Source organism: Ranitomeya variabilis, chromosome 3, assembly GCF_051348905.1.
Source record: "Ranitomeya variabilis isolate aRanVar5 chromosome 3, aRanVar5.hap1, whole genome shotgun sequence".
Taxonomy (NCBI): Eukaryota; Metazoa; Chordata; class Amphibia; order Anura; family Dendrobatidae; genus Ranitomeya; species Ranitomeya variabilis.
In genome coordinates, this window is record NC_135234.1 from 638,987,083 (window position 1) to 639,012,317 (window position 25,235).

Here is a 25,235-nt window from a genome sequence, read left to right on the forward strand (position 1 = left end):
CTGAATATAGGAGAGAAAAATTGTGGTAAACTCCCTTTTTCTTGAGTAGCCATCTCATGAATGGTAAAGCATTGGACAGCAGTGAAGTCCTCCCTGTATAGTATAAAGGTGTAAGTACTTTTTAGATTCGCCAGGTCTGGCAGCAATCATGGCTGAGGGTGGCTGATGAAATTCGATCCAACAGTTAACTTGTTGATTTAGTAACAAATGCTAGATTCACACATCCATGTCTTATAATCCAAGTATAAGCAGCAATGCAAGGACCTGCCATAAATCTCCTCATCTAATATAATCTGAGAGCAACATGATGTAGAGACAGAGACCCCGATTCCAATGATGAACAACTTACTGGGCTGTTTGCTGTAGTTGTAATAAAATCACTGTTTAATCAGCAAGAGATTATCATTAGAGGAGTAGTAAACCTGTTATCATGTATACCCTTTTATCCTACCTCCCTTTTTTACCCCCCTATTAAATTTCAAGATTAATATTTTCATAATTAGCATTACCTTATTGTCTTTTATAAGTCAATACTAACATGTATATATAACATTTTTCACACTTCACCAATTACCATATATTCTAGCGAAGATGATTTTTTTTCCCCCGTGAGATTTGATATCTTATCTAGCATGAGAGTTTTCTTCGTAGTTTATCCTGGATCCTTACTCACCAACTCTTGGTCAGTAGATCAGCAGTTGTTAAATGTGATCCTGCTCCACAGCGTCCCATGCAAATCAGGAAAGTTGGGCAAAATTGGAGAAAACATGGCAGCTGGACACCTTTATTTTTATTAGCCACACATCTATTAATGGGGTATTCCATTTTTTTAATTTTTTTTTTGTTCCCGCAATCAGAATAAACTCCAGAATAAAGTTATTTATACAGCCATACAGCACAACATATGCTGCAAAAACATCCAAAACTAGTGATGAATGTGCAGTTGTTCCCTCCAAATAATAAAAATGGGGAACATTCTGCGGTAGCATACTGTAACACTGAGAAGCACATTACTGTGTATAAGAAAGCAATAGCTACACCGGGGTAAGAATGCAAAAAAAAAGTGCAGTGTGATTTTATGATCATTACAGACTAAGTAGCAATGCTTTGTTAATGTCAGAGGTTTTTCAGTAGCAGGACTGAGCCGTCAGTGATGACACCCGACTGTGGTCTATTGGAATGTCCCAAAAAAAAAAAAAAACACTTCTGCCACATTTCTGTACATTCTAAAAACTAGCAAATAGTTCTGTTGTGTTCTTGTAGTCAATAAAAGTTTAAAGAATCCAGGGATAGCTCATTAGAAATTGTGGGCAGATCTTGGAGCATTGGATCTCTGTCCGGATTTATGAAGATATTATTCATTCTCATCTCTGAAAAATAAAAGCAACATTCCTGGTTCAGCAACTTACCAAGCGCCATGTCACTAGATAAGATTTTCATAGGTAATAAAACACAACAGTGACAATCTACAGGTTTATGGAAAAGTCACAAAATGTTAACAAAAATGTTTGAAAATATCAAATTAAAATAAATAAAAAAAAAAAAAAAAATGCTTGAAATTCGTGTTTTTTTAAAACAAGCCTAAATCCCCCAACCCCCCAAAAAATATGTGTCAGGAAAACCTCAAGCAAAACAGTTATTGAAAAGAACACTTACGATTCATGTCATCGGTCAGAACTGCTACGTTTTGGGGATATTCAGTTTGGTTAAGCAGAAACATATCGTGGTCACTCTGAGAAGTCTCTGGAAAATATTGGGGTGTTCCAGAAGCAATGCTGCTTAGCGAGTCCTCCACATTCCTAGAATAAAAAATGTACATAAAGTAACTGAGCAGCTCAAAGCAAAAAGCACAATACACAACTGTTTAACCAATTACAAAGTCACAAGGCGCAGGTAGCTAAGAGGCTGCAACAGAGGAAATAATGGACACAAGGTTTGTTCCCAAACCTAGCAATTTAAGTAACTAATCAATACATTTAAAACATAGTGGTTTTTTTAAGTAAGTTTTTAATGTCTGTATCCTCACGGTTAGGGGATCTTTGTCCATAATCACAAGTGTTTTCATTCATTTGTTGGATTAGCTGCAGTGATCTCGGGTGTTTTATGCACAAGCACTTTAAAATCGTGATCTGGTAGTGTCATCTAGTGACCATCTAACATACCAGCATGCCTTTATTTTTGGATTATTAAATCAGATTACTTCTAATTATAAAAAATAATGTATTCATAATATTATTGATTGGCATCTGCACTTTAAGTATAATTAAACAAAAAATTCTTAGAGATTTATATGCATTAGCACCTTCAGGGGTTATGTGCCTTAAATTAATTTAAAGATATAGGGAAGGCTATATTGCACACCTTGCTGCTATATATTTATATTTTGGACTTTAACCCCTTAAGCCCCGAGGGTGGTTTGCACGTTAATGACCGGGCCAATTTTTACAATTCTGACCACTGTCCCTTTATGAGGTTATAACTCTGGAACGCTTCAACGGATCTTGGCGATTCTGACATTGTTTTCTTGTGACATATTGTACTTCATGTTAGTGGTAACATTTCTTCGATATAACTTGCGTTTATTTGTGAAAAAAACGAATATTTGGCGAAAATTTTGAAAATTTCGCAATTTTCCAACTTTGAATTTTTATGCCCTTAAATCACAGACATATGTCACACAAAATGCTTAATAAATAACATTTCCCACATGTCTACTTTACATCAGCACAATTTTGGAACCAAATTTTTTTTTTGTGACGGAGTTATAAGGGTTAAAAGTTGACCAGCAATTTCTCATTTTTACAACACCATTTTTTTTTAGGGACCACATCTCATTTGAAGTCATTTTGACGGGTCTATATGATAGAAAATACCCAAGTGTGACACCATTCTAAAAACTGCACCCCTCAAGGTACTCAAAACCACTTTCAAGAAGTTTATTAACCCTTCAGGTGTTTCACAGGAATTTTTGGAATGTTTAAATAAAAATGAACATTTAACTTTTTTTCACACAAAATTTATTTCAGCTCCAATTTGTTTTATTTTACCAAGGGTAACAGGAGAAAATAGACCCCAAAAGTTGTTGTACAATTTGTCCTGAGTACGCTGATACCCCATATGTGGGGGTAAACCACAGTTTGGGCGCATGGCAGAGCTTGGAAGCAAAGGAGCGCCATTTGACTTTTCAATGCAAAATTGACTGGAATTGAGATGGGACGCCATGTTGCGTTTGGAGAGCCCCTGATGTGCCTAAACACTGAAACCCCCCACAAGTGACACCATTTTGGAAAGTAGACCCCCTAAGGAACTTATCTAGATGTGTGGTGAGCACTTTGACCCAACAAGTGCTTTACAGAAGTTTATAATGCAGAGCCGTAAAAATAAAAAATCATATTTTTTCACAAAAATTATCTTTTCACCCCCAATTTTTTATTTTCCCAAGGGTGAGAGAAGAAATTGGACCCCAAAAATTGTTGTGCAATTTGTCCTGAGTACGCTGATACCCCATATGTGGGTGTAAACCATTGTTTGGGCGCAGGGCAGAGCTCGGAAGGGAAGGAGCGCCATTTGACTTTTCAATGCAAAATTGACTGGAATTGAGATGGGACGCCATGTTGCATTTAGAGAGCCCTTGATGTGCCTAAACATTGAAACCCCTAAAAAGTGACACCATTTTGGAAAGTAGACCCCCTAAGGAACTTATCTAGATGTGTGGTGAGCACTTTGACCCAACAAGTGCTTTACAGAAGTTTATAATGCAGAGCCGTAAAAATAAAAAATCATATTTTTTCACAAAAATGATCTTTTCACCCCCAATTTTTTATTTTCCCAAGGGTAAGAGAAGAAATTGGACCCCAAAAATTGTTGTGCAGTTTGTCCTGAGTACACTGATACCCCATATGTGGGTGTAAACCATTGTTTGGGCGCAGGGCAGAGCTCAGAAGGGAAGGAGCGCCATTTGACTTTTCAATGCAAAATTGACTGGAATTGAGATGGGACGCCATGTTGCGTTTGGAGAGCCCCTAATGTGCCTAAACATTGAAACCCCCCACGAGTGACACCATTTTGGAAAGTAGACCCCTTAAGGAACTTATCTAGATGTGTGTTGAGCACTTTGACCCAACAAGTGCTTCACAGAAGTTTATAATGCAGAGCCGTAAAAATAAAAAATCATATTTTTTCACAAAAATGATCTTTTCACCCCCAATTTTTTATTTTCCCAAGGGTAAGAGAAGAAATTGGACCCCAAAAATTGTTGTGCAGTTTGTCCTGAGTACACTGATACCCCATATGTGGGTGTAAACCATTGTTTGGGCGCAGGGCAGAGCTTGGAAGGGAAGGAGCGCCATTTGACTTTTCAATGCAAAATTGACTGGAATTGAGATGGGACGCCATGTTGCGTTTGGAGAGCCCCTAATGTGCCTAAACATTGAAACCCCCCACGAGTGACACCATTTTGGAAAGTAGACCCCTTAAGGAACTTATCTAGATGTGTGTTGAGCACTTTGACCCAACAAGTGCTTCACAGAAGTTTATAATGCAGAGCCGTAAAAATAAAAAATCATATTTTTTCACAAAAATGATCTTTTCACCCCCATTTTTTTATTTCCCCAAGGGTAAGAGAAGAAATTAGACCACAAAAGTTGTTGTGCAATTTGTCCTGAGTACGACGATACCCCATATGTGGGGGTAAACCACTGTTTGGGTGCATAGCAGAGCTCGGAAGGGAAGGAGCGCTATTTGACTTTTCAATGCAAAATTGACTGGAATTAAGATGGGATGCCATGTTGCATTTGGAGAGCCCCTGATGTGCCTAAACATTAAAAAACCCCACAAGTGACACCATTTTGGAAAGTAGACCCCCTAAGGAACTTATCTAGATGTGTTTTGAGAGCTTTGAACCCCCAAGTGTTTCACTACAGTTTATAACGCAGAGCCGTGAAAATAAAAATTATTTTTTTTTTTCACAAAAATGATTTTTTAGCCCCCAGTTTTGTATTTTCACAAGGGTATCAGGATAAATTGGACCCCAAAAGTTGTTGTCCAATTTGTCTGGAGTACGCTGATACCCCATTTGTGGGGAGGGACTACTGTTTGGGCGCATGACAGAGCTCGGAAGGGAAGGAGCGCCATTTGGAATGCAGACTTAAATGGATTGGTCTGCAGGCGTCACGTTGCATTTGCAGAGCCCCTGATGTACCCAAACAGTACAAACCCCCCACAAGTGACCCCATATTGGAAACTAGACCCCCCAAGGAACTTATCTAGATGTGTTGTGAGAACTTTGAACCCCCAAGTGTTTCAATACAGTTTATAACGCAGAGCCGTGAAAATAATTTTTTTTTTTTTTCACAAAAATGAAATTTAGCCCCCAGTTTTGTATTTTCACAAGGGTATCAGGATAAATTGGACCCTAAAAGTTGTTGTCCAATTTGTCCTGAGTACGCTGATACCCCCTATGTGGGGGGGAACCACTGTTTGGGCGCATGACAGAGCTCGGAAGGGAAGGAGCGCCATTTGGAATGCAGACTTAAATGGATTGGTCTGCAGGCATCACGTTGCATTTGCAGAGCCCCTGATGTACCCAAACAGTACAAACCCCCCACAAGTGACCCCATATTGGAAACTAGACCCCCCAAGGAACTTATCTAGATGTGTTGTGAGAACTTTGAACCCCCAAGTGTTTCACTACAGTTTATAACGCAGAGCCGTGAAAATAAAAATTATTTTTCTTTTTCACAAAAATGATTTTTTAGCCCCCAGTTTTGTATTTTCACAAGGGTATCAGGATAAATTGGACCCTAAAAGTTGTTGTCCAATTTGTCCTGAGTACGCTGATACCCCCTATGTGGGGGGGAACCACTGTTTGGGCGCATGACAGAGCTCGGAAGGGAAGGAGCGCCATTTGGAATGCAGACTTAAATGGATTGGTCTGCAGGCGTCACGTTGCATTTGCAGAGCCCCTGATGTACCCAAATAGTACAAACCCCCCACAAGTGACCCCATATTGGAAACTAGACCTCCCAAGGAACTTATCTAGATGTGTTGTGAGAACTTTGAACCCCCAAGTGTTTCACTACAGTTTACAACGCAGAGCCGTGAAAATAAAACATATTTTTTTTCCCACAAAAATGATTTTTAGCCCCCCAAATTTTTATTTTCCCAAGGATAACAAGAGAACTTGGACCCCAGAAGTTGTTGTTCAATTTGTCCCTAGTACGCTGATACCCCATATGTTGGGGTAAACCCCTTTTTGGACGCACGGGAGAGCTCGGAAGGGAAGGAGCACTGTTTTACTTTTTCAACGCAGAATTGGCTGGAATTGAGATTGGACGCCATGTCGCGTTTGGAGAGCCCCTGATGTGCCTGAACAGTGGAAACTCCCCAATTCTACCTGAAACCCTACCCCTAACCTCACCCCTAACCGTTTACTGAACATTTTCTGACAGTCATAAGTGCCACGTATATAAGTGCCACGTATATAAGTGCCACGTATTTAAGAGCCACGTATTTAAGAGCCACGTATTTAAGAGCCACGTATTTAAGTGCCACGTATTTCAGTGCCACGTATTTCAGTGCCACGTATTTCAGTGCCACGATATTTCAGTGCCACGATATTTCAGTGCCACGTATTTCAGTGCCACGTATTTCAGTGCCACGTATTTCAGGCACTGAAAAATACGTGGCACGTAAATACTTCAGTGCCACGATATTTCAGTGCCACGTATTTCAGTGCCACGTATTTCAGGCACTGGTAAATACGTGGCACTTAAATACGTGGCACTGAAATACGTGGCACTGAAATACGTGGCACTGAAATACGTGGCACTTAAATACGTGGCACTTAAATACGTGGCACTTAAATACGTGGCACTTAAATACGTGGCACTTATATACGTGGCACTTATATACGTGGCCACTGAAATATCGTGGCACTTATATACGTATATAAACGTATATTTCAGTGCCACGTATTTCAGTGCCACGTATTTCAGGTTGGGGTAGGGTTAGGGGTAGGGTTAGGGTTTTTTGTTTTTTTCTTGTTTTCTTGTGTTTTTCTATAAAAACGCATGCGTTTTACCGCGTTTACATGCATTTTTTCACACATGCGGTTTTTTTAAAAAACGCATGCAGATAAAAACGCAAGTGTGAAACCAGACTAAAAGACGCTTTTTATAGCAAAAAAGTTTTTGCGTCTCCACATTTTGAGACCTATAATTTTTCCACATTTTGGTCCACAGAGTCATGTGAGGTCTTGTTTTTTGCGGGACGAGTTGACGTTTTTATTGGTAACATTTTCGGACACGTGACCATTTTTTATCACTTTTTATTCCGATTTTTGTGAGGCAGAATAACCAAAAACCAGCTATTCATGAATTTCTTTTGGGGGAGGCGTTTATACCGTTCTGCGCTTGGTAAAATTGATAAAGCAGTTTTATTCGTCGGGTCAGTACGATTACAGCGATATCTCATTTATATCATTTTTTTATGTTTTGACGCTTTTATACGATAAAAACTATTTTATAGAAAAAATAATTATTTTGGCATCGCTTTATTCTGAGGACTATAACTTTTTCATTTTTTTGCTGATGATGCTGTATGGCGGCTAGTTTTTTGCGGGACAAGATGACGTTTTCAGCGGTAACATGGTTATTTATATCCGTCTTTTTGATCGCGTGTTATTCCACTTTTTGTCCGGCGGTATGGTAATAAAGCGTTGTTTTTTGCCTCGTTTTTTTTTTTTTTTCTCTTACGGTGTTTACTGAAGGGGTTAACTAGTGGGCCAGTTTTATAGGTTGGGTCGTTACGGACGCGGCGATACTAAATATGTGTACTTTTATTGTTTTTGTTTGTTTTTTTTAGATAAAGAAATGTATTTATGGGAATAATATTTTTTTTTTTTATTATTATTTATTTAGGAATTTTTTTTTATTTTTTTTTACACATGTGGAAATTTTTTTTTTTACTTTTTTACTTTGTCCCAGGGGGGGACATTACAGATCGCTGATCTCACAGTGTGCACAGCACTCTGTGAGATCTCCGATCTCACTTACAGCCGTGCAGGCTGCAGCTTTCATCTGCAGCCTGCTCCGACCCGGAAGTGCTCCCTGCAGGACCCGGATACAGCCCCTCGGCCATTTTGGATCCGGGGCCTGCAGGGAGAAGACGTTCGGTACGAGGTGAGTACATCACCTTGTACCGATCGTCTCAGGGAAGCCCGCAGGGAGCCCCCTCCCTGCGCGATGCTTCCCTGTACCGCCGGTACACCGCGATCATGTTTGATCGCGGTGTGCCGGGGGTTAATGTGCCGGGGGCGGTCCGTGACCGCTCCTGGCACATAGTGCCGGATGTCAGCTGCGATATGCAGCCGACACCCGGCCGCGATCGGCCGCGCTCCCCCCGTGAGCGCGGCCGATCGCGTATGACGTACTATCCCGTCACCGGGAATTAAGTCCCAGGTCACCTTGACGGGATAGTACGTCATACGGGATTAAGGGGTTAACTATGCCTTTGTATTCCAGTATCCATTCCTGAAACTGTTAAATGTAACTATTTATAAGCTAATAAATGCTAGGATTTACATTTATTGATTAGTTACTTCAATTGTTTTGTTCCTTAACCCCCGAGGGTGGTTTGCACGTTAATGACCGGGCCAATTTTTACACTTCTGACCACTGTCCCTTTATGAGGTAATAGCTCTGGATCGCTTCCATGGATCCCGGTGATTCTGACAATATTTTCTCGTGACATATTGTACTTCACGTTAGTGGTAAAAATGTCTTTGATATGACTTGCGTTTATTTGTGAAAAAAATTTAGCAATTTTCCAAATTTGAATATTCATGCCCATAAATCACAGAGATATGTCACACAAAATACTTAATAAGTAACATTTCCCACATGTTTACTTTACATCAGCACAATTTTGGAAATTTTTATTTTGTTAGGACGTTATAAGGGTTAAAAGTTAAACAGCGATTTCTCATTTTCACAACACCATTTTTTTTAGGGACCACCTCACATTTGAGGTCACTTTGAGGGGTCTATATGATAGAAAATACCCAAAAGTGACACCATCTAAAAACTGCACCCTTAAGGTGCTCAAAACCACACTTAAAACGTATATTAACCCTTCAGGTGCTTCACAGGAATTTTTGGAATGTTTAAAAAAATAAAAAATGAACATTTAACCTTTTTTCACAAAAAAATTACTTCAGATCCAATTTTTTTTTTTACTTTACCAAGGGTAACAGGAGAAATTGGACACCAAAAGTTATTGTGCAATTTGTCCTGAGCACGCTGATACCCCATATATGCAGGTAAACCACTGTTTGGGCGCATGGCAGAGCTCGGAAGGGAAGGAGCGCCGTTTGACTTTTAAATGCAAAACTGGCTGGAATTGAGATCGGACGCCATGTCGCGTTCGGAGAGCCCCTGATGTGCCTAAACAGTGGAAACCCCCCACAAGTGACACAGTTTTGGAAACTAGACCCCCAAGGAACTTATCTAGTTGTGTGGTGAGCACTTTGAATCCTCAAGTGCTTCACAGAAGTTTATAACGTAGAGCCGTAAAAATAAAAAAATCATATTTTTTCAACAAAAATGATCTTTTTGCCCCCATTTTTTTATTTCATCAAGGGTAACAGGAGAAATTGGACCCCAAAAGTTGTTGTACTATTTTTCTTGAGTACGCTGATACCCCATATGTAGGGGAATACTAGATTTGAGGCACAGTGCAAAGCTCAGAAGGGAAGAGGCACCATATTGGAGTTCAGATTTTGCTGGAATGGTTTAAGGGTGCCATGTCACATTGGCAGAGTCCCTGAGGTGCCAGAACAACCGAAACTCCCTATATGTGAACTCATTTTACAAACTACACTCCCCAATGAATTCATCTATGGGTGCAGTGACTAAATTAACACCACATGTGCCTCACAGAATTTTATACCACTGAGCGGTGAAGAAAGAATAAATTACATTTATACCACTAAAATAGGGATTTTTGTGTACTCACCGTAAAATCCAAGCCATTCATTGGGGGACACAGACTGTGAGACTAGCTGCTTTCATGCCTCTCGGATGCGGCAGAGTTCTACTCCTGGGATGTGTAGTGCCGAGATCACCTGAATGACAGATATCGGCCCATCAGAGAATGTGGGGTACCTTGACCATGACACCTGACCGTGGGTACCTGCTAGATGATTGACGTATGGCACAGCTGTGGCATTGTCCGATTGAATTCAGATGGGGTGACCCGCCAGAAGGCAGTGGACCTGCTGTAGAATTAGCCGTAGTGTTCAGATCCCCAGAACAATGATCAGGAGAAGAGGATTGGCATCAGTAGTCACTAATAACCGTTGAACTGGGAGAAAGGATCTCCCTACGATGAGGAAGGAGCTCAGAGACTACCGTCTGAAAGCCTGTTTGACCGTCCTGGTCAACTCATCCACTGCTGGTTGGGTCTATAGGAAACATGCAATTCTTTGTTCCTGCGTGGGGAACGCTCCCAACTTCTCACTAAATAACTGATCACCCTGGTAAGGGAGTGATGTCAGAGGCTTTTTGACCGCAGAGTACGCTTCCATTCTCTGAGCTATAAAGTCCTTCTGAGTGTAATGGTATTTGCTGCTGACAGCGCCACGCAAGTAGCCACATCCGAGAGGCGTGAAAGCAGCTAGTCTCACGGTCTGTGTCCCCCAATGAGGAGAAGGAGAAATATTGTGTTAGCCCCAATTTTTTAATTTTTCTAAGGGCTAATAGGAATTTTTTTTTTTACAACAAACTGAGGTCCAATTTTTCCTGAGTGTGTCAATACCCTACATGTAATTGGGAAATATTTTTTAGGCACAGTGCAAAGCTCAGAAGGCAAGGAGCGCCAGGTTTTACTGTTATGGTTTGCAGGTGCCATAATCAACTGGGAGAGCCCATGAGGTGCCAGAACAGCTAAACCCCCCATAAGTGATCCCATTTTATGAACTACTCCTCTCAATGAATTCATCTAGCGGTGCAGTGATCATACTGACACCATGGGTGTGTCACAGAATTTTATACCATTGGGCAGTGAAGACAAAATAACTAAATTTTTACCACCAAAATTTTGTTTTACCCAAAGATTTTACATTTTCACTCAAAAAGTGGGTAAAAATGGCACAAGAATTTGTCCCACAATTTCTACTGAACGTTGCAATACCCCATATGTGGCTGAATAGTGCTACTTAGCCATGCGGAGAGACTTAGGAGGAACAGAGCGCTACTTGCCTATTCAAGTGAATGGGTCTGTGCACATGTCAGTGTGTTACCATGGACAGTGTGTCTGTGGACAAAACATGCTGACATGTCTGTTTTTTAATGTCAGCACGGGCCACAAAACGTCCCACACACGCGCATACGCATAATACACATGGATGTAATCTGTGTGACATGCATCGGCGCCGGGGAAGAAGTGTTACACTAAGCGCTGTTCCCCTTCGCAGGGTGCTGAACACGGTTCTCATCATTCTCACCTGCTCTGCCGGCGATCAAGCAAGCAGGGGAGACTGATGAGAGTTACATTTAAGTGGTAAAAGAGACAGCAGGCCTACGCTATAAATAAATAAATGAAAAAAAGGTGTGGGTTCCCCTGTATTTTTTATAACCATCCAGGCAAAACTCACAGCTGGGGGTTGCAACCCTCAGTTGTCAGCTTCAGCAAGGCTGGTTATCAAGAATAGAAGGGTCCCTCGCTGTGTTTTATTTTTTTTTAATTATTTAAATAAATAATTTTAAAAAACGTTGTGGGGTTCCCCCCCATTTTTGACAACCAGCCTTGCTAAAGCTCACAGCTGGGGGCTGGTATTCTCAGGCTCGCAAGGGGCCATGGATATTGACCCCCCCAGCTTAAAAATAGCAGCCCACAGCTGCCCAGAAAAGGCATATCTATTAGATGAGCCAATTCTGGCGCTTTGCCCGGCTCTTCCCACTTGCCCTGTAGCGGTGGCAAGTGGGGTTCATATTTGTGGGGTTGATGTCACCTTTGTATTGTCAGGTGACATCAAGCCCACGCTTTTGTAATGGAGAGATGCCTATTAGACACCTATCCATTACTAATCCTACAGTTATATGGTAAATAAAGACACAGCGAGAATAAAGTCCTTTAAATGAAAAAAATGGCACAGACTCCTTTAATATTCTCAATTAAACTATACTTACGACCTCACCTAATTCCACCGAAGCCCTGGATCTCCTGTAATAAAAAAAAAATAAAAAAAACAACAACAAACCATACCTGTCCGTCGTTCTGTCCCACATCGTAATCCAAGTCTGGGGGATAATTAGTTTTCAACCTGGATGGTGCCAAGATGCGACCGTCCAGGCTGAGAACAAATGATGAATGAGCTGCTGGGGGAATGCAGCATCAGTGACCGGGAATGACGTCATAGAGTTTACCTCCGGTCACTGAGCTCCGTTCCCAGTCGGCTGAGCTACCTCGCTCTAGTGACCCGAATGTAGTCATGACTACATCGGGTCACCATGGCAACAATCCAAAGGCAGAGGGGCTGTCAGCACTGTGCCGGCTTCCGGAATGCTGCAGTGTTTGATTGCAGCATTTCGGGGGTTAAAGTGGTGGGAGCAGTCTGTGACTGCTCCTGGCACCTAGTGCCGGGTGTCAGCTGTCAGAATCAGCTGACACCCGGTGGCGATCGCCCGCGCACCCCCCCGTGTGCGTGGCCGATCGCTCAGATGTAATATTCCGTACATATGTGTGTGTATATATAATATATATATATATATATATATACATACAATTTGTAATATAAATAGGACTATGGATATATGCCCTGCCTCTAGGAAGCTAACACTTGGTGGGAACAATTGTTGTCTCTTCCTGGGCTATGCAGTCTCCTAGACTGCTGTCCAAAAGCAACATATAATGACAGGGTTGGATCATAGTCTTCTAAAAGGGTTAATTTCACAATAAATGGTTAAAATTGAAAAGTGCTTGTAAAAAAAAGCAACATTGCAATTTACTTGTTATAAAAAAAAAAATACATTATCAAGTATGGAGAAATGTATAATTATATAGCTTACTGCTCATTGGCTAGATTACAGGCCACTGCTGCAGTCTTATCAGAGGTGGCCTAGCCAAATAAGGCAGTGCTTACAAATTCTTTTCTAGGTAGGATTGAGGATGTTTCTAACAAACGCAAAAGCACTATGGCTTTTTTCATATGTGCACATTCAAATTTTTTATCCTATATAATTGAAGGCTAAATTTTAACTACCTACTGTAGTGCTGGAGAACATCCCCCTTTGCACCATTTAATTACGCTTTTGTTATTATCCGGCCTTAGGGTACAAGTCTGCAGTCACTCTATGCACACACACACAGTTTGTCTAAAGGCGGAGGACAGTGACGCCAGCGCTGATTGGGTGCCGGACATCATGTGTCATTCCACCCGGGACCGCGAGTTTATTATTTTTCCAGGGCCGATCATTTAGTTTAAGAAGGGGTTGTCCTAGTAGTGGACATCCTTAAAGTATATATCGGTTAACAGGTTTTCTGGTTTGCATTCTGTTTTGAAAATGTCATAATCCTAAAATAAAAAATTTGAATTTGAAAAAAACCCAAAAATAATGGCTATGACAAGCGGGCAAGACCTTCATGATAATCTGTATAGCAGTCATCAGACCAAAAGGGAGAGTCACAAATTGATAGCAGTTGGGCATGACAACAAGCGAAAAGTAAAAAGCATGAGAGTCTGATATATTCCCATGTGGAGGTATTCAACCTTGTGTTTATAAATGACAAACTACCCCTGTTCTGGGGATGCAATGACTGTCCTGAGGGGCTTCATCCAAATATGCTGAATCTTCACATAGTGATTGAGCATCTTGGGGTCCCGGACAAGGTGCATCGAGCCATTCTTTTGGGGGCAACAAAAAGATTTTTAGCAGAAACCAAAGTGACAGATTACGCAAAAATAGGTATCTGCTTGTAATCGAATGTACAGAGGAGAAGTGCAGAAGAAACGGTTTAGGGGCTTATAAGGGAATTCTATGTTACAGCTACAAAGAATCAGGACACAAGGTGTACTTGAACAATATTAGAAATGTATATAATTTCTTATTTAATAGTCATATGTTATTTTTGACTGGATAACCCCTTTAAAGTAAAAAAAAAAAAAAGTCTATTTATACGAATATCCAAACAGAATGCAAAAAGAGTACTTTATCTATCAATGAGAAATTAAAGATTTACTGGTAATTATTCTCATTTCTCACCTTTCTGAAACCACAATCAATTTGCGCTTCAAGTACTTTTGGTATTCCATGTTTACTGTAAAAAAAATACACAAATACAAGTAAAGATTATTAAAGATAATTGTCAAACCATACATAACGAAGATCTAGTTACTCCGGTGTCCACTTCATGGACATGTGTCTGCTCTCCAACACCACAACAACAGATGAGTATTGGCTCCACTCAAGTTTTTTCAGTGTGCAAAAACAGGTTGGGAAAATTTATTTGTAAATTTTCAAACTCATCGAATGTGGATATTAGAGAACAACAACTGGATAATTTGACTCTCCATTGTATGGACGAGTGAATCTGCCAATCAGGCTGAAAACCTATATAAAAATTAGACTAAAGTTGTACAAACGCGGTAAAATATCATCAGGATTGGCCGTCAGTCTAATGTTTATGAGAGCCTAGCGACTTTCTGCAAGCACATGATGTCGAAGGAGAAAAAGGATCCCATCTGTTGGATTTGAGTGGCTGATACTGTGGTATACCCTGGAAATAAACCCTTACCAAAAGGAGTCTGACAGCGGCTCTCAAACACAGGAGCCCACAGCCACTCAGTGTATAGGTGACTCAAGAGAGATCGTATTCAGCCGAACAACCATTTGGCCGTCAGCTATCGAATGTGTATGGGGGCTTAAGATGGTCGAGCTGTAGATCTTCGCTATTATATAAGTTTTCATACAGTTCTAGTTAATCCTGTAACAGCCTAGCTTCACTACTATCATAGCTCTTCCTGTTAAAAAAAAGAAAAAGTTTAATACAGATGACTGCCCACATTCCGAGCACTCCATTCACCTTCACTGTTATGCTCGTAATACTTTCCAAAAGCCTCATCCTTAGGGATAGCGGGATACAGGTATTTCAGTGGGTTCTCCGGGATGTTTTCCTCTGCTAAAAGTTGGTAGTTCCGGATGATCTCTGTAAGGGGGATGTGATTTAATTCTTTTTTTCTGTAAGGCTCCACTGATCGGATAGTGTAGGTTCCTGTGAGGAGACATTTTATTCATTTTTTGGCCCAATTTTTCTTCATATTCGATTGCAACTTTTTTTTCCTAGACATTAAATATAAATGTATGGCTAACAGGGTTCACAAACCCTTGCTTACACTATGATTTCTGTATATTAGTACAGCATACCATCAGGCTGATGATCCACCCAGGAACATGTAATTCCTCCATCGCGTTCACTTTCGCTAAAGCGGAGAAGAAAAGTACCCTGCTGCATGGTCCTCAGAAGAGCATCCTCTGTGCTCCGACTCACAAATCCCATCACATAGCTGTCACAACAAGAGAAAAGCAAAACTGAGCAAAGAACCATGGTGTCATCTGAGGTCACCAAGGGTGTAAGATGCACCAATCAGCCATAACATTAAAAACGGCTGCCATGCCATGTGGGTACAGACACCTCCTATAACAACCAGCTTGAACATCACGCCAGTGGTTTATGCCTTTTGCCAGGGTGAGGTCCAGGGTCAACAATGCCACTCATTTCAATGTAGACGAGAATCTACTTATGATGAACAAGTATATTGTCTATATTAAATATCCTATTAAATAGGCAATGGAATATATGGAAAACACACACCAAAGAAGAAAACTCTGCTAAAGGCCAAATAAATACCAAAAGATTTAATAAATAATCATTAAAAACCATAATGTAAATACACATTTCAGATAGAACAAAACCACAGATGATGCAATTGGTGAGTATACGTGGACATAGAAGTATATTACCAGTAAATACAAAAACACCATGTACATGATAACAGCAAAATTAGGAGGAAAAGGAGCAAAACATAGTCAAATACGAATATATCACTTGTGTCTATTGCAAATGTGTACCCACATAGGGAAAAAACAGTCTATAAACAATACAAAAAAGGAAATATACATATCTCAGACTGTGTCGTATGTATCATCATGCATAAATAAATCACATGGGTTGGCGAGGCAAGAAAAAATAAAATAAAAATACTGTATATATTGAGGAAAAATAATTAAATCTCTTGAAATAAAGTAAGTGAGCCGTCAGACACAAGTAAGCCACTCGTATAGATGTCTAAGGTAGGCTATTTGTGGGGAGCAAAAGTGCTCGGAAACATGTTATCTGAGGATGCTCGGGTGTCATCGGTGCATCTTGGACGTGCTCGAATAATATGTTCGATTCCCTGCAGCTGCATGATTCGAGGCTGTTAGACAGCCACAACACATTTGGGGAACCAAGATACTTGAATACCACATTATCCAAGCCATGTTCACTTATCACTATAGGCTAAACGTTAAGAGAAAACATCGCTGCTTCACCATACCATAGCCACATATATATCCAATACAACAAGTAAAGCCGATGTACATGAGATAATTACCTCATAGAATATGATGTCCAGGGACCCACCACATCCGACGCTCGTTTCGCATTGAAATGCTTCATCCAGGACATATATACAGTATGTCTAGGATATATGTGGACATGGTATGATGAAATAATGTTTTCACTTAATGTATAGCCTACCTAAGGTATGCAAGTGATCTATGCATCTTACCAACCCATGTGATTTATTTATACATTATGATACGTATGACACAGTCTGAGATATGTATAGCGTATATACTCGAGTATAAGCCAAGATTTTCAGCCCATTTTTTAGGCTGAAAGTGCCCCTCTCGGCTTATACTCGAGTCATTGTCCCGGGGGGGGGGGGGGGGTCGACGGGGGAGGGGGTGTGGCGGCTGTGACATACTCACCTGCTCCTGGCGTGGTCCCTGCATCTCCAATGGTCTCCGGGCGCTGACAGCTTCTTCCAGCGTTGAGCGGTCACATGATACTGCTCATTACTGTAATAAACATGGACGTGACTTCACTCCCATAGGGGTGAGGCTGCATATTCATTACTAGAATGAGCGGTACCATGTGACCGCTCAACGCTGGGAGAAGCTGTCAGCGCTCGGAGAAGACCATCAGGGAAGCTGCCAGGGACCGCGCCGGGAACAGGTGAGTATAATGGGGAGGGTGAGCAGCATTGCGTAATATTCACCTGTCCTCGTTCCACCGCCGGGCTCAGTCTTCCGCGTCCTCTGCTGTGACTCTCAGGTCAGAGGGCGCGATGACATGGTTAGTGCGTGCCCTCTGCCTGGACAGTCACTGCAGAGGATGCTGAAGACAGAGCAGCGCCCGGCGGTGGAACGAGGACAGATGAATATTGCAAGTGTTGGGGGCCTGAGCGACGAGAGGCGAGTATAGCTTCATTTTTTTTTAATCGTAGCAACAGTATATGGGGCAAATATCTCTATGGAGCATCTTATGGGGCCATAATCAACATTTGTGCAGCACTATATGGGGAAAATATCTCTATGGAGCATCTTATGAGGCCATAATCACCATTTGTGCAGCATTATATGGGGCAAATATCTCTATGGAGCATCTTATGGGGCCATAATCAACATTTGTGCAGCATTATATGGGGCAAATGTGTCTATGGGGCCATTATTAACCTTTGTGCAGCATTATATGGGGCATATTTTAATGTGGAGCATCTTATGGGGCCCATCATAAACTTTACGGGGAGTATTTTCTATAGAGCATATTTTCTATGGAGCATCTTATGGGGCCCATCATGAACAGTATGGAGCATTATATGGGGCTCCTGATTCAATATGGATATTCAAAAACACTTATCCTACTGATATCTCAATTAATTTTACTTTTATTGGTACCTATTTTTATTTTTGATAACATAACATTACATTATGGCTGGTCCGAACAATGAAAGCAATTGTTACCATCCACCTTTGATGTCTCCCTTATTTCCTCATAGACTAAGTTTGCGAGCAGGGCCCTCACTCCTCTTGGTATCTGTTGTTTATGTGATTATTGTTATTCTGTAATGTCTTTTATTGTCTATACAAGTCTCCTCTGAAATGTAAAGTGCTGCGGAATATGTTGGCTTTATAGAAATAAAAATTATTATTATTAAATTATTATTTTTATTGGGGGGGGGTGGATTACATGTGTCATTTGTTCACACCAAATGTTTAATAAAGTTAAGTTTTATTCACCAAAATACAGCAGAGAAATGGGCAAAAAAGCAGCAAAACCTGGTTGTTGCATTCTTGTTGGAAGTGTTTTTGTACTTTCTCATTGCTTTCTAGGGTTGAAAAATGCTGTACAATTTCTGAAAAAACTGACATGCTGCAGATTTAAAAAACGCTGCAGTGCTCAAATTCAGTCTGGAGAATATAAAAACAGTGTGTGCATGAGATTTTGGAAATCTCAAAGCTTTTGATGGTAATGTAAAATGCAACTTCCTTTCTTCCAAAAAAAATGCAGTAATAAAAAAACCCCAAAAAACACAACAACAAAAAAAACCCACGCCACATGCGAACACACCAGGACTTAGGCCAGCCGATAGACGAAAACAATGGTTCACATCTCTATATAAGCCAATCAATACCTGATTTTGGGTGAAGACGACAAATAATTGAAACTTGAACAATTACTTTACAATTACTACTAATTGTCAGCAATGAAAAGAAGGATTAAATCTTCTCAAAACTTACCCATCATTCCAGATGTTTTCCAGGTGTAATTTCACAAGAGCCAAAATTGCATCAAACCATTCCCAAAATGTGAAGGAAACTCTGGGCATAGGATCCTGCAAAGTGAGAAGTAAATAAAGAAGATTTGTAAACTCCTATGGACCCACTACATGTTGTGTATGGCAGGGGCACCCATACTGACATGCGATGGCTCTTTCAGGACGGCAGCACATCTATTTCTCATTCGGAGATGCTAGTATCCGCAACAGAAAGGTCAGCTGTAGAATGTACTGAATGCGGCAAATTCACATGATTCAGTGAACACATGCAGATTTACCCAAAACGCTGTTAGTTCTGGATCGTGGACACATAGCCTAAGCATATTTTAGCAAAAACATTACATTTTTAATTATGAAGGGTTCACAAGACCGACCGTAACTAAACTATTCCCAGAACTCTCCTCCTAATGCACTTGTCATGCGCCATCCCGCTGCAACTCATGCACACAGCAGCCATTATTTACTTCCCTTCACAGACTCCTTTCCTGGCACTGATGCGGCATCAGCCATTCTTGTAGCCATCTGTAATGCCAACATGGGGCATCAATGCCAGATGACTACCATCCAGTTGCAGCTGAGTACTTGCCGAGATAAATGCATTTTTAAACTACATGTACCATCATTTACCAAGAGTACAAGAAAGTGTCACCATATTTGCAGACTGGGAGCCCTCGCGGACAGAGTCCTCTCTCCTCCTGTGCCAGTTATGACTTGCATTGTTAAAGATTATTGTACTTGTTTTTATTATGTATACCCCTCCTTACATGTAAAGTGCCATGGAATAAATGGCGCTATAATAATACATAATAATAATAAATACATGCAGTAATTCAGACATTATTGGTGATCACATGCTAGTCTTAACCCCCTAACAACCACCATAAAATACTTTTACAACAACCGTTGAGGGGATCACTTCGCTTTTATGGGAGGGGGGCACTTTTAGGCTGTGGGTACTTCCGGAGCCATCATAGCCATGCCAAGTATTGGCATGGCTGTGGTTGATATGGCTCGTAAGGTTAGTTACTGTACGAGCAGCAGCTAGGCACACATCTGTCTAGCCAGGGTATAGTTTTGAAGGAGGAAGATGAGAAGGAAGAACAACAGTATTCATAGCAGGGAAGCACTCAAAGCAGCTCTTGGGAAATCACTGGAGCGTGGCTGGGGGGCGTACAGAGGACCCAGACAATTGGCATGGTTGACATGGCTCGTAGGGTGAGTTAAGGCTGAGTCACACATAACGATATCGTTATCGATATCGTTGCAACGTCACGCTTTTGGTGACGTAAGCAACGATCCCACTAACGATCTCGTTATGTGTGACAGCGACCAACGATCAGGCCCCTGCTGGGAGATCGTTGGTCGTTGGGGAATGATCAGGACCTTTTTTTTGGTCGCTGATCACCCGCTGTCATCGCTGGATCGGCGTGTGTGACGCCGATCCAGCGATGTGTTCACTTGTAACCAGGGTAAATATCGGGTTACTAAGTGCAGGGCCGCGCTTAGTAACCCAATATTTACCCTGGTTACCATTGCAAAAGTTTGTCTGTCACGTCCCCCGGCGTCCACAGGGTTGACTGTCAGCGCCGGCTGTAAAGCAGAGTACAGCGGTGACGTCACCGCTGTGCTCTGCTTTACGGCCGGCGCTGACACATTAAGTGCAGGGAAGCTCTCGGCAGCAGCGCGTGCATTACCAGCGCTCCTGCCGAAAGCAGTTTTAACCCTGTGGACGCCGGGGGACGTGACAGACATCAGAATGTGAGTATGTACTGTTTTTTTTTTTTTTAACTTTTACAATGGTAACCAGCGCGGCCCTGCACTTAGTAACCCGATGTTTACCCTGGTTACCCGGGTGCTGCAAGGGGACTTCGGCATCGTTGAAGACAGTTTCAACGATGCCGAAGTCGTTCCCCTGATCGTTGGTCGCTGGAGAGAGCTGTCTGTGTGACAGCTCCCCAGCCACCACACAACGACTTACCAACGATCACGGCCAGGTTGTATCGCTGATCGTGATCGTTGATAAGTCGTTTAGTGTAACGGTACCTTTACTGTACGAGCAGCAGCTAGGCACACATCTGTCTAGCCAGGGTATAGTTTTGAAGGAGGAAGATGAGAAGAAAGAACAGTATTCACAGCAGGGAAGCACTCAAAGCAGCTCATGGGAAATCACTGGAGCGTGGCTGGGGGGCATACAGAGGACCCAGACAATTAGACCTCTCACCAAGAACAGCTTGTCATGTCAACGGCAGGGGTGTGTGATCAGAGACAGGCGCATTCGCCAGTCCACAACCAACGCGGGGAAGCTAACATTCATTAAAATGAACCAAACATGGATCTCACAGGACTTGTCAGTTCCTTTGGCTCACAACTATACCAGCCGCACCCAGCCAGTGTTCAATTCTATTTGCCATTTGTTTAATTTGAGTGCCTCCTCAAATAAAGAACTCCCCTTCAACCTCCTCCTCCACTTGTACCAAGATTATTTTTTATTCTATGATATTTTATGTCATTTCCTTATCCATGTTTGTTTGCAGGGAAACTGTCCTGCTCTTACCCCATTTAGCTTCCTTTTGCAACACCTAGCCATTACTATGACCATTTTAAAGCACCGAAGTTCAGGTCCCCATTCTATTGGGTTCGGGGTCAAGATTGGGGTTAAGATGGGACATCGAACCAAACTTAGAACTAGAGGTCGGCCGAACCCGAACATCCTCGAGTCCAATCATACCTATCTGCGGTGGCCAGACTTCTAGGTAAGGAGCTCAGCTTTTACAAGCTATTTGCTATACAGCTTTTAAGCGCTGCTCTGAAGCAGGACAACCGCTGGATGTGGCCAGATTCAGTGTTCCTGCACTCCTCCAATACTGCAGGTGGAAATCAGCTATTGCTTGCAGAATGGCAAAGTGTACAGTTTAGACATTGCTGCTGGTCCAACTGTCACCACCCCAAGAAAGGCAGGGGAGCGGTCTACTGCAGAAGACAACATGAGAAATATATATATATATATATATATATATATATATATATATATATATATATATATATATATATATATATATATATATATATATATATATATATATATATATATATATATATACACACACACATACATACACACACACACACAGGATGGTCCAAAAGTAGGTGGACAGTATGTGTAATAGGGTTATGAGGGGGAGATTTATCAAACATGGTTTTTGGGGGTTCAAAGTTCTCACCACACATCTAGATAAGTTTCTTGAGGGGTCTAGTTTCCAAAATGGAGTCACTTGTGGGGTATTTCTACTGTTTAGGTACATCAGGGGTTTTGCAAACGCAACATGACGCCCGCAGACCATTCCATCAAAGTCTGCATTCCAAAACGTCACTACTTTTCTTCCGAGCTCCGACGTGTGCCCAAACAGTGATTCCCCCCCACATATGAGGTTTCAGCGTACTCAGGATCCATTTTATCCTGTTGCCCATGTGAAAATGAAAAAATTGAGGCTAAAATAATTTTTTGGGGAAAAAAAAGTACTTTTTCATTTTTACGGATCAATTTGTGAAGCACCTGGGGGTTTAAAGTGCTCACTATGCTTCTAGATAAGTTCCTTGGGGGGTCTAGTTTCCAAAATGGGGTCACTTGTGGGGAAGCTCCAATGTTTAGGCACACGGGGGCTCTCCAAACGCGACATGGTGTCCGCTAAAGATTGGAGCCAATTATTCATTCAAAAAGTCAAATGGCGCTCCTTCCCTTCCGAGCCCTGCCGTGCGCCCAAACAGTGGTTTACCCCCACATATGAGGTATCAGCGTACTCAGGACAAATTGGACAACAACGTCCGTGGTCCAGTTTCTCCTTTTACCCTTGGGAAAATAAAAAAATTGTTGCTAAAAGATCATTTTTGTGACTAAAAAGTTAAATGTTCGTTTTTTTCTTCCATGTTGCTTCTGCTGCTGTGAAACACCTGAAGGGTTAATAAATTTCTTGAATGTGGTTTTGAGCACCTTAAGGGGTAAAGTTTTTATAATGGTGTAACTTTTGGCTATTTTCAGCCATATAGACCCCTCAAACTGACTTCAAATGTGAAGTGGTCCCTAAAAAAATGGATTTGTAAATTTTGTTGTAAAAATGAGAAATCGCTGGTCAACTTTTAACCCTTATAATTTCCTAACTAAAAAAATGTTGTTTCCAAAATTGTGCTGATGTAAAGTAGACATGTGGGAAATGTTATTTACTAACTATTTTGCGTCACATAACTCTCTGGTTTAACAGAGTAAAAATTCTAAATAAATAATAATAATAATAATAATAATTCAAAATAAATGTTATTATTTACTGTCCACCTACTTTTGGACCACCAAAGAGAAAGGATTTGTTTTATCCGAAAAGTTGCCACGCCACAGGGCATTAAAGTCCTCTTTTTCACATATTTTTGTGCTGTTTCCCCTTTAGTTTACTGTCTGAAAGGTCATTGGAATGCTGGTCAGGGAAGCGTGCACGCTTTAAGGTATTTTTTCTGGTGCGGTCCCTCTTTTTCAACATACACACACACATATATACACACACTTTATTTTTTTATTTTATTTCAGCCCATTTGTTTTTTTCTTTACCTTTGAGAAGTTGCTCCACGGCACTGTACTGTCCTGATTTGGTACTGACCCTTGCAAAAATAAAATACAATATCTGTTAGAAAGATCTGTTTAACTGACCTGTAAGAGGGGAAGTAACTTAAACAAGACCAAAAAAAGTAGAAACTTCTTGTCACCTCAAATATTTCATATAAATACAGTAGTATAATTAAATATGCAAAATAAAACCACAATCCATCATACAAGATTTGATCTTTTATCATGTACCCTTTGTTAGAAGACAACAGATGTGGTACCTGGTAGTTTTGTGTCTAGCCTACATACTTAACCCCTTCACGCCACAACCCTTTTTTGTGCTTCGGTTTTTCGCTCCCCTTCTTCCCAGAACCGCAACTTTTTCATTTTTCAGTCAATATGAGGGCTTGTTTTTGCGGGAAAAGCTGTGCTTTTGAACGACACCGTTGGTTTTACCATATCTTGTACTTGAAAACAGGAAAAAAAAATCCAAGAGCAGCGGAATTGAAAAAAAAAAGTGCAATTCCACAACTGTTTTGATTTTTTTTTACCATGTTCACCAAATGCTAAAACTGCCCTGCCACTATGATTCTCCAGGTGCTTACGAGTTCGTAGATACCAAACATATACAGTAGATTGGATTTTTTTTTTCACCATTGAAATACAAAAAACAAAAACAAAGTTTGTTAACAAAAAAAAGCGTAACTTTCCGAGACCTGTAGCGTCGCCATTTTTCATGATCTGGGGCTGGGCAAGGGCCTATTTTTTTGTGTGCCGAGCTGACGTTTTTAATGATACCATTTTGGTGTGGATACAATCTTTTTCTCGACCGTTATTGCATTTGAATGCAATGTTGCGGCGACAAAAACCGTAATTCTATATTGACTTTTATTGCTTCATAGATCGGGTGTTTCTGAACTCGGCTATTAATTTTTTTAAACTTGTTTTTATTTTGAATGGGGCGAATGGGAGGGTTATTTGAACTTTTATTTTTTTAGATCTTTAAAAACATTTTTTTTTTTACTTTTTGCATCCTTCAATAGTCTCCATGGGAGGCTAGAAGCTGCAGTTGTCTGATCGCCTCTGCTGCACAGGTGATTATCAGATCGCCTGTGTGTAACAGAAATGCTCACTTGCTATGAGTGCTGACCAATGGTAATGATAACCACAAGGGTCTCCTGTCATGCCAACCCATTGGCGACCCAAGTCATGTGACACGGGCGTGGATAGGCGGGATTAGGGATGCACTTCTGGCGTGATCACATTAAATGCCACTTTCAGAGATTCACAGCGGCATTTAATCGGTTAACAGCCACGGGTGGAACACAATTCCACCCGCGGCTGTTAGGGGCACATGTCAGCTGTTCAAAACTAATAGGTTCCAAAATTGGATGTGTTTAAAAACAATGTTCCTGTGCTGAGATAATCTTATAAATGTGCCCCTGCTGTGTACTGTGTAATGGCTGTGTCTGATTGTACAGGGACATGGTCTGATCATAACACAGCTCCTGGGCAGGGGAGGAAACAAAAGAGTATACAGACCTTACAGCATGGGATTACAGATAATTCTTTCTTTGAGGTAAAGCATTGTTTAAAAACAGGAAGGGAAAAGTTTTGCCTCACAAAATAAGCTGTGATCCTGTGCTGTAATGTCTGTATACTCTCTTTTGCTTCCTCCCCTGCCCAGGAGCTGTGGTATGATCAGACCATGTCCCTGCACGGTTAGACACAGCCATTACACAGTACACAGCAGGGGCACATTTATAA

The 25,235-nt window shown here is 41.1% G+C and overlaps 1 protein-coding gene across 3 annotated transcripts in view; it reads right to left on the reverse strand.

Annotated features, from left to right (window-relative positions):
• Positions 1-770: 770 nt before the first annotated feature.
• Positions 771-25,235, reverse strand: part of STAT2 (signal transducer and activator of transcription 2) — a 150,455-nt gene continuing 125,990 nt past the window's right edge. For all 3 annotated transcript variants that reach the window (XM_077297604.1, XM_077297606.1, XM_077297605.1), the window contains 7 exons: positions 23,475-23,524; positions 18,843-18,937; positions 15,423-15,562; positions 15,082-15,270; positions 14,262-14,316; positions 1,657-1,799; positions 771-1,370 (listed from right to left, as the gene is read on the reverse strand). In XM_077297604.1, coding sequence (XP_077153719.1) covers positions 1,264-1,370; positions 1,657-1,799; positions 14,262-14,316; positions 15,082-15,270; positions 15,423-15,562; positions 18,843-18,937; positions 23,475-23,524 — 779 coding nt within the window. In that variant the 3' untranslated portion in view covers positions 771-1,263. The remainder of the gene's footprint in view (positions 1,371-1,656; positions 1,800-14,261; positions 14,317-15,081; positions 15,271-15,422; positions 15,563-18,842; positions 18,938-23,474; positions 23,525-25,235) is intronic.